The 10160-nt window shown below is 41.8% G+C and overlaps 2 protein-coding genes across 2 annotated transcripts; both read left to right on the top strand.

Moving 5' to 3' along the window:
* Nucleotides 1-210: 210 nt before the first annotated feature.
* LOC147819491 (uncharacterized) lies at nucleotides 211-5219 on the top strand. The gene has a single exon (XM_087172441.1). It carries the CDS (start codon nucleotides 226-228, stop codon nucleotides 5107-5109), a length of 4884 nt encoding a protein of 1627 aa, XP_087028567.1. The 5' UTR covers nucleotides 211-225; the 3' UTR covers nucleotides 5110-5219.
* Nucleotides 5156-9874, top strand: LOC111650755 (uncharacterized). The gene is made up of 2 exons (XM_087172440.1): nucleotides 5156-7808; nucleotides 8339-9874. Exon 1 carries the CDS (start codon nucleotides 5156-5158, stop codon nucleotides 7799-7801), a length of 2646 nt encoding a protein of 881 aa, XP_087028566.1. The 3' UTR covers nucleotides 7802-7808; nucleotides 8339-9874.
* Nucleotides 9875-10160: the final 286 nt, after the last annotated feature.

Consider the following 10160-nt stretch of genomic DNA (forward strand, 5'->3'; position numbering starts at 1 on the left):
TTCAATGGAGGAAGATACTACAGAACAGTTGGCCTTGATAATTCATACGAGTGTGAATATTGTTTTAATAAGCCAATCAGAGATCAAGAACAAATGAGGAGAGAAGAGGAGAGAAGGAGAGAGGAAGAGAGGAGGAGAGAAGAGGAGAGGAGGAAAGAGGAGGAGAGGAGAAGGGAAGAGGAGAGGAGAAGGGAAGAGGAGAGGAGAAGGGAAGAGGAGAGGAAGATGAAAGAAGAACAGCAAAGGGCCAAAGAGGCTGAAGAGAAGAAGAGAAGAGAAGAACTGAATCAAAGACTTGAAGAATCACAACATCAAGCTCAAGAGCAGCAGGAGGATCAACTGAGCAGAGACATTTCAGAGGAACATGAGTCCAAGCGAAGAGTTCTAATAAGCCATCTGGATGAGTTTGAGGCAAACTATGACTCAGACAGTGATGAGCTTCTAGAAACGCTCTCATCAAGATGCAACATCCCCGTTCCAAACCTCAGCCTCACTCAGCTGACTGCTGATCAGCTGGGCAACATCCTGTCAGCCCTGGACAAACTCCTGTTTGAAGATTGGATCGGTGCACCTCCATCCCTCAGCACTCTGCAGCACACACAGGTGTTCATCACAGAGCTGTGTGCCCTGTCTCTGGAGATGTCTCAGGGACTTTCCCTGCACAGCGTCTCCGATCATGTGGAGTCCATCAGCCAATCAGCATGCAGTGTTTCTGAGAGCTTCCTGCTGACTCAAGCTCTGTACCTGACCCTGATGCACTTCTTCACTGGCCACGGCAGCTGTGATTCTGATGCAGCTCTAATAGCCAATCAATGGGCTGAGAGAGACCTTTCCACTGAGGATCTCGTCCTTACAGAATTCCTCGGTACCCTCACATCATCGCTACACAATGTGGTTGGAAGAGCCTCTGTGTTCATTTTAAAGATGGAAATCCAGAGCTTGAAGCTGCTTCTTTTCACACTCACACATCTCAATGACAAAGAAAGCCACTCAGAATCCACTGAAATGCTCCTCAGACTTGTGCAAACAAACCAATGGACACCAGCAGAGGCAGTGAAACTGCTCAAAGAGCTATCAGAGAAATATGCAGATGATGCTCCCATAACTGAAGTGCTCATGTTGGTACAAGCGTATGACATATCACCAGAGTGGACAGATGACGCCGGACACTCCCTCATCCAGGCTCTGGACTTCATTGGCCCAGAGAGATTCCCACTTCATTTCAGAGACTCTCTCAGAAAGCAAGATGAGAGCAGTCTAGATTCAGCTCTGGCAGAATTAAAAACATCAAGGAATTTAGACGATTCTGTTGTTGACATGATGAAAATCATTACCACTGGCGTCCTACAATATTCAGAAAATGCCCCAAAAGATGAACCATTCGTGAAAGATTCCTTTAAATCTGAGAACCTGAATGCAGATGATATCCAACGCTATCTGTCTCAGCTCTGCAAAGTAGTTTCTGACACAAAAGGCCGGTGGCCCACAGTGCAGCAGATGCTGAGGTGGTGTGTGTTGGTGCTGACTGAGAAGAACATGCCACTACAATTGGTTGGTGTGGAAGAGGACCCATGTGTCACAGCCATGTTTGCAGCCGCACAAGTCTGCATGGGAAACAAACTGGACATTGTGCTGAGCTCAGAGGAGCAAACTAAGGAGTGGTCTGACTTCTACGAGCACCTTGGGATTTCTCTCAACACAAACATGAAGAGGGATGTCTCTGAAGCAGACATTGTGTACGGTACCATGGACGACTTTGTCTGTAATTACTTTCAACTTGGCTTAGAGGTGATGGAAACAGGAAACCCTCACCTTTACCGAGGATTCATCATTGAGGAAAGAAGTCTCAGTGCTTCCCATGATCTGGATCTCTCAAGGCTCAAGGAAAATGATACCTTAGTGTTTGCTGCAGAGACCCTGCAAAGCCTCATGGGTAATTTTCACAGTGAGGATATGGAATTGAGACACAGGTTAATTAAGGCTCTTTTCCAGGTGCTCCACACTAACCTCAACAAACGTGCAGATGCTGACAGTAACATCATGACCATCTTACAAAAATGTACTGGAAAGGAACTGTCTTCCAGTCAGGTCTACATTCTGACCATTCTGGAGAATCTCCTTAAAGAGTTTACTGGAGAAACAGAATCTCAGAAAAACCAGGCATCTCTAGGAGGCAAACTGTGTCTGGAGAGTTTATTTACCTGTGCAGTGCAACTCCAAGCCCCAAAGCAACAAACCAAAGAACTCTTCCACATGGTGTCAAACCTTGTGGCACAACAACTTTGGTCACCAGTAGAAGGTTTAAACCTCCTCCGAGCATTAACTGACCACCATCATGATGAAGACTGTATTTCCATCATGAAGATTTCACATCTGATACAAACATATCAGGTGTCTTCTGAGTGGGCAGATGAGAAGAACCAGTCTCTCCTGAAGCTCGTGAACTCATCTGAAACTGAGGATCTGATCCAGCATTTAGAAAAAAGCTTCAGAGATGAGAAAGAAAAAAACATTGATGGTCTTTTTGATGAAATACGGCAGATGAAGAACATTGATGAACAAACACTGGAGGAAGCGTGCTGTATAGTAAAGACTGTTAAGAACCTGATTGAATCTGGAAAAATAAAAAACCACACAAATGTAAAGGAAGCTAGGAGTCGGAGTCACAGCACAGACACAGTAGACCTTCAGGAGATCCTGGCAGTCTTATGCAATGCTGTACACCTGTGCAAGGCTAAAGGAAAGTGGTGGCCCAGAGTCACTCAGATGATCAGCTGGTGCCTCTTGGCCTTGTCTGACACTGGAAAGCTCCTGGAGATGGGAACTGGAGAAGGAAAGTCTTGCGTCATCGCAATGTTTGCAGCGCTGCGTGTGCTCAGGGGTGAAAAAGTAGATGTGGTGTCCAGCTCTTCTGTGTTATGTCAAAGAGATGCAGCAGAATGGACCGACTTCTACAAATACTTTGGAATCACAGTTGACACCAACACAAACAAAACCAAAGATGAAGACAGAAAAGAGTGCTACCAAAAAGATGTGGTCTACGGAACAATCGAAGCCTTTGCTGCAGATCACCTTCGCCAGATATTTGAGATGAAGGATGTGAGGACTGATCGCAGCTATCAGTGCATCATAATCGATGAAGTGGACTCACTGCTGCTGGATCAGGGAGTGCAGCTGACCTACCTCTCCAGCCCCATGGTCTCCATGCAGCACCTCAACACCATTCTGGCCATGATCTGGGGCCATGTCAGCCAGTATGGCTTCCTGTCAACAGGACACCAGACATTCATACAGGGCCCCCCCGCTTCATTCTTCAAGGCCATATTTGATTCAATTGACACAGAAGAAATCAAAGACCCCATGGATGTTTTACTTCTTGCTGAAGAATCAAAGATTGTGCCAGAAGGTTTTACAGAGGATTTCTACAAAAGCGAGAAAGATCAACTTCTCGGGAAACTGAAAACTGTGAGTCAAGATGCAGTGGTAGATTTTTTCCATGAAATTGAGGACTATGTCCCCTATGATTTCACTGTATACACTTTAGATGACAATGGACTGCTCTGTCTCAGAAAGGCCAGAACATACAACAACCAGGAAGTTCCAAACCTCACATTTCTTGTTTTGGAGGAAGGCTTGTGTTGTCCGCTCTATGATTCTGAAGAAGTTCTCATCAAGCCCATTGCAGAATTAACATCAGACAAGATTCAGTACACCTGCACAAACGATAAAGACAAAATCAGCATCCCTGGATTCCTGAGGAATCTGATAGAGAAGAAATTGTCAGTGTGGGTTCAGAATGCCTTTCTGGCAAAGAAGCTGAGGCAGGGACGGGAGTATGTTGTAGAAAATGACAGTGTCTGTCCAGTGGACTTCAGATCCACTGGTATTATAGAACTGAATAAGAAGTGGGGTGATGGGCTACAGCAGTTCATTGAGATCAAACACCAAGTCAAACTGAGCACGATTTCAACAGTGACTAACTACATTTCTAACATTTCCCTTTTTGAAAAATACCATGGGAAAATATACGGAACAACAGGGACACTTGGGAGTGACACAGACATGCTGTTTTTGCAGGACCTATATCCAAATCTCTCCGCCTGCAGAATACCAACTTTCAACCAGAGGAAATTATTTGAGGTCAAAGGTATTTTGAAGACTTCAACTGAAGAGTGGAAATCTGAAATAAAAGATGTGGTTATGGCTCAAATTTCCCCAAGTTCATACAGAGAGGGAAGAGCAGCCTTGGTGATCTGTGAAACTATCAATGCAGCCAAAGAGCTTCATGAAGAGCTGAAAAGCATCATCCCAGGTCAAATCATTCTCTACAACCGCAGTGACAAAGACAGCTTGAGTAAAATAGATAAGACGCTGGATCCTGGTGATGTCATTATAGCCACAAACCTTGCTGGGCGTGGCACAGACATAAAAGTCTCAGAAAAGGTGAACAACAATGGGGGATTATTTGTAATCCTGTCCTTCCTTTCAGAAAACTCAAGAGTAGAGCTTCAGGCATTTGGCCGAACTGCACGCAAAGGTAAACCTGGATCTGCGCAGGTTATCATGACCACTGATCATCTTCAGGACTCCTTCAAGACAGTGTCTTCTCTGGAGGAGGCCAAGGAAACAAGGGACAAACATGCAGCAGAAAGGATAAAACACATGATGAACGATGTCACTGAGATGAGACTGAGGGAAGACCTGTTCTCAGAGTACTGCAAGACCCTTGAGGATATTTACAGAAACACAGACGGAGATGAAGAAAGAGCTGTTGTTGCCATGATGAATGAGTTCTGGGGGATTTGGTTGCAAACTAAATCAGAAGAAATTGATCAGTTGAAAAGAACTGAATTGCAAAAGAGCCTAAAAGATGATTTGTCTCTGGCGAGAAGTCAGTGTCAAAGTCAGACTTCACCGTGTTCTAGTATTTACCACTACATCAAGTTTGGAAATATCAAAGTGGATGAAAAACAATGGGATATCAGCAAAAGGCTCTTTGAAAAAGCTATGGAACAAGATGAAAGTTGGGCAGCAATAGCTTTTTACAGTCATGCATACTGCACTATAAAACAGGAGGAAGAAAGATTACCTCACAAAGGCCAGAGATGATCTCAGGAAAGCACAGGACTCTCTGAAGTACCTCAGTGAAGAATGTATGGTCTGCCTGCAACTTGTAAAAATGTCCTCTGCTCACTCAGCCAACAGTCAACTCAACCAAACCAGCCTCGAAAAACAGTTTTTAAACAAGTGCAACATGTTCAAGTACTTTGATGAAAACATCAGTAAGGCTATCAAAAAGCTGGAGGAGATAAAAGACAAAGGGAGGGATGCAATAGCCAATAAATCACCCATGTTCTCCCTGATGGAAGGTGCTGATGAAGATCTCCAAGCAGAGGCCGACAATCTTTACAGGCAAGGTCTGAAATATGTCTTTTCTGTGGAGGAGGAACCTCGTTTCCCATGGGGAGCTCTTCTGGTGTGCTGTCTCGGATTTCTGCAGATTATTGCTGGGGCACTGCTCACTGTATTTACGTTTGGAGCTCTTGCTCAAGTTGGCATGGGGCTGATCACTGAAGGAATATCAGACTGCATTTACGGTATCGAATCCATGGTGACAGGAGAATTCAGTTGGAAATCGTGGGCTATAGACAAAGCCATTTCTATTGGTGTGTCTCTCATTGGGTTTGGAATTGGAAAGCTGATTGCAAAGGGCTTCAAAGCTTGTAAATTGTTGATTAAACAATTTGGCAAACACCTGAAGTCATTGCCAAAGTTTTTCTCCAGGCAGGCAAAAGATGGTTTTAGTGTTGTTGCAAAGATGAATATGAAAAATGCAGTGAAATACACAGCAAAGAAAATGGCAGAAGAATTCATTAGCTATGGACTTGGGAAGGCAGAAGAGGAATTACTGAAAACAATCCTAAATGATATTAAGGATAAGATGCAAAAGGAAATTGTAAATGATGTGAAATCCAACATGGAAAAAGAGCCCTTGGCTACTTTAGTAGACTCCATTATTCTCTCACACCTTGAGGATAAACAACAACTTTCTGATCTCGTACAGGAAGAAAAAGGAAAAAACAAACTTCTGGCTATTTTCAAAGAATTAAGCAACACTGCATTACAGCCATTCTACGCTGACCTCAGCTGGCAGAACAAGCTCAACTCAACCCTCTCCAAAGTGATTAAAAAAGCTAAATCAGGGGTCAAAGGTGGAAAACGATTAATTCTGACAGCCATCGAAGCCATTCACATGGGTGCACTAACAACAGACACCATCATAACAGTGTGCAGCCTCTCAGACAAATTTTTCTTGAACCTTCAAAAGGATCTTAATAAATTTAATCAGGAAAAAGAAAGTGAAGAGAAAGTGAAGCGAAATGATCTGTCTGATTCAGAAACTAAGATGCTGAAAGAATTCAAGCAGGATTTAGCTGACACCATCAGTGCTTTATTGGCTGATGCTTTGGTAGAAGTCTTCCACCAAAAGTTCTCCAGTCACATTGTTTCTCATGTCCAAGGCAAAGTAAATGGCATCATCGGCAACTATGTAAGAAGTGAATTAAAGACTGACAGAACAGAGGAAAAACTCAGAGCTGGACAAAACAACAGATACATTGCATACATGCCAAGAGATCTGAACTCAAAAGATAAACTTCCAGGTAAACACTCACAGTCACATGCTGAAAAAATCAAGAACCCCATGATAGCTGGTTCCATTCTGGATATCAGAGTCCTCTCAGAAACCACTGGCACTAAGGTTATCATCCTAACAGAGGACAGCCATGGCAAGCTCAAGAAAATGCAGGAGCTGAACCCAGCACCTGAACCTGCCAGTCAAACTGTGACACTGATCTACAGACCAAAGAGTTCCCAATACCCAGACGGCCATTATGATGTGCAGATCAATAATAAGATGGTGACTGTAACCAGTGAAGGAAAGGGCTGCCTGTTTCATGCTTTAGCACGAGGCATGAAACTAGAGGCCAGTGATGAAGAGATCACCCTGGAGGCTGACCGCCTCCGATCTGTGGAGGCCAACACTCTCCTGAAACACCCGGGCCAATGGGAGGGTTTTGTCAAGCGCAAAGAGTGGACAGATACAATCAGAGGAGGGGACTGGTACATGGGAGAGGGAGCTGGACTAGAAAAGATAAAAGAAACCAAAGAGCGGCTCCAAAAAGAGGTTGGAAACGTTCAATTCTACAGAGATTTGCAATATAGAGAAGACTGCATTGGAATATTCATCAATGTAGATCACCAACCACCAGTGAGAAGTATATTGGATGCCAGAAATTTGAAACAGAATAGCCGATTAGCTGAAGCATTTCTTGAAGTGGGAACTGACTCACATCCTCTGGATACCAATCTGATTTCCAAAGTCAAAGATAATCATGGACGTCGACTTCTATCTGTTAATGTACCAGCAGAAGTCCATCGTGAGCTTCCTAGTACAACAAACAAAGAATACAGGAAGTTACTGGCTGAAACAATAAGCCAGGATGATGTCGTGGGCACCTTCAAGCTGACCATTTTAGGTTCAATGCCCAGATTCAAGTTAATTAGAGACAAGAACTTCAAAGACTTTAACAACAGTGAAGTGAGTAAGACCAGGCTTGCCAGTTTTGAACAAAGTTTTCCGCAACACTCAACAAAGTTGGTACATGAATGGTACAACCAGTTTAAAGACAAGGGCGTCATGACAGAAGATCATCTCAATTCTGTTACTGACTGGATCAACAACCGAGGCTACGACAATCAAAACGATCCACTCAGGAACCAAGTCGCTGATCTCCCATAATGCAAAGGTAACATTACATTTAATATAACACTGCAGTGTTTGTAGTGTGAGAAATGTTAACTGACTAAAAGTGGTGGGTGGTTAATGAAGTCTCATGTTCATAGAGCAGCTTCACATCCCAAGCTCTAGCCATACTTGTGGCACAAGGCCCAAACTGGTGAGGGAATAACAGGGTCACCTTCAACAGGGAAAAATATAGACTGAGCTGACTGAACTCATCAGCTCTGACCCGGCACCTGCAGGGCTGTCGGCTGAACATGTGATTGGTGCCCTGCCTGCACTGCCCTAAATCATTGAGGCTAGTTTCCATGTGAATGGGAGGAGCAGCCATTTTCTCCTGAGTCTGTAGGAGATGTTTGAAGTGGGTGGAATTAATGATGTAGCTCAATTCAAACTGGAGAAAGGATCAATATGTATATTATGTATATTCACTAACATGTACAGAAAGAGACAACTTAAACTGAAAGGTCCACATCCCTGATGTTCATTTGGAACTGGTTTAGATGAGAAATTGATCAATTTGTCTTCTGTTTGCAGGGTAATATTGACACCTGACCATAAGGTTGGCAGAGAAGTACAATGAAAACTACAGAGATCCACATCCCTGATGTTCATTTGGAAACTGGTTTAGATAGATAGATAGATTATTCATTATATCTTATTCATGTTAATCATTTAAGTTTTTACATTTTCATTATGAAGATCAAGAGCTTTGATCTAAAAGAAATGACAGTTTTACACTCTTTACATTATTTTTACACTTATTTCATTTTTCTCGATTGTTATAATTGTACTAAGGGTGTGAAATTTTAAAACTCAGACGACAGGAGTGCTTTGGGTTTTAACAGCCTGCTGGATAATTATTACTTTTATTTTTCTTTTATGCATGAGAGTATGTTCTTACATCTGCAGTAATAGTTTCATTATGGACAGGTGTGCTCTTCGATAAGATGCACAATCTTTTCCTGTGAGCTAAATTAATAATGTTTTTATGTTTTGTTTTTGTTTTTAAAAAGTAGTATTCCAGTATTTCATCTTAATATTGATTGATAAACATCTGGTATTGGGACTTTGTTCCAGAACAAGAGCAACCTGAACTGGGGTTTAAAAACCTACTGGTTTGCTCCAAAGGATGATTTTGATTTAAATTTGATTGTGTTTTAATTAAATGTAACTTGTCATTTACTTCTTGATTCTTATATCGTATAGTTCTTAGTTACTCAAGAGTTTTATTTTACACACATCTTTCTCTTGTAGACACTTAATAGATTATTAGGAATACTCTCTCTACTCTATTACTCTATTTGTTATGTTGTATTATTGTTCCATCTTGATGTAGGTACATTCATTCTTGATAAGCAGAAGACCTGATTCGCTGGTCGCACCGTGTCTTTGTTCCACTATCTCTTGTTGGATTTGTTGTGATTCACGAATGGCGAGTTGATTCACACTTGACTGCAAAACTAAAGGACTACCATCATCTTGTGCAGCCTGAGGTGGTGACACTGATTAAAAGACCTGCCAAGTGTCTAAACAGACTTAAAGGTACAGCACTGAAGCCAGATCCTCCCTCCATTCTGACTCAGATAATAAAGACAGAACAAACAGGACAGAGAGTGATGAACTGAGACAGTCTCAATACTGAGAGACTGACACTGAAATGACTATGACCAAGAAAAGCTCAGAGATAAATGTGTCTGAGATAAAGACTAAACTGATGACTGTTTACTTCTGTACAAACATATTCCAGCAGGAGTTATTTGTCTGTGCTATTTACCAGGAAAACACAGATTTACTGAGTGTGACCAAATATATGATATAACACACAGGAGCAACATATTGGATATTAACTTTTTCTTATTTTTTGTTTTCTGATTGAAGGTTAAAATATATTTTAATTTTTTATGCTCTTTTATCAGCTTCTTTTAGTCTTTGTTTTATCTACTATTCATTTTATTTTCATGAATACAATCAGAATAATTCCACTGACCCCTGATGCTGATGTGTTATTGACTGTGAGGTAGTACAATATCTACCACTCATTAAATGATAATAAACTTCACTATGCATCAAGTGTTGTTGCCTGTTGTCATTTGATGGTGTCACTCCTGACGTAAACTTCAATCCATACAGAAATGATCGGTGTCTGTTCGTTACACATTTAGTCATGGCAGTAAATGCAATGTTACAACTTAGAACAAATCATAAAACAATTAAATATGAAATGTATGCAGCAGTTTTGTTCAGACATGAGATCAACTTTTTTTTAATAACCCAATAGTGTTGCACGATATACCACTACTAAAAAAGTATCTTGATACCCTGTATTTAAAACAGTAGGATACCCCATTTTATTCGC

The sequence above is a fragment of the Seriola lalandi genome, unplaced genomic scaffold (genome assembly GCF_002814215.2).
Source record: "Seriola lalandi dorsalis isolate HSWRI2012SDOR001 ecotype SW California unplaced genomic scaffold, Sedor1 jcf7180002052815, whole genome shotgun sequence".
Classification (NCBI taxonomy): domain Eukaryota; kingdom Metazoa; phylum Chordata; class Actinopteri; order Carangiformes; family Carangidae; genus Seriola; species Seriola lalandi.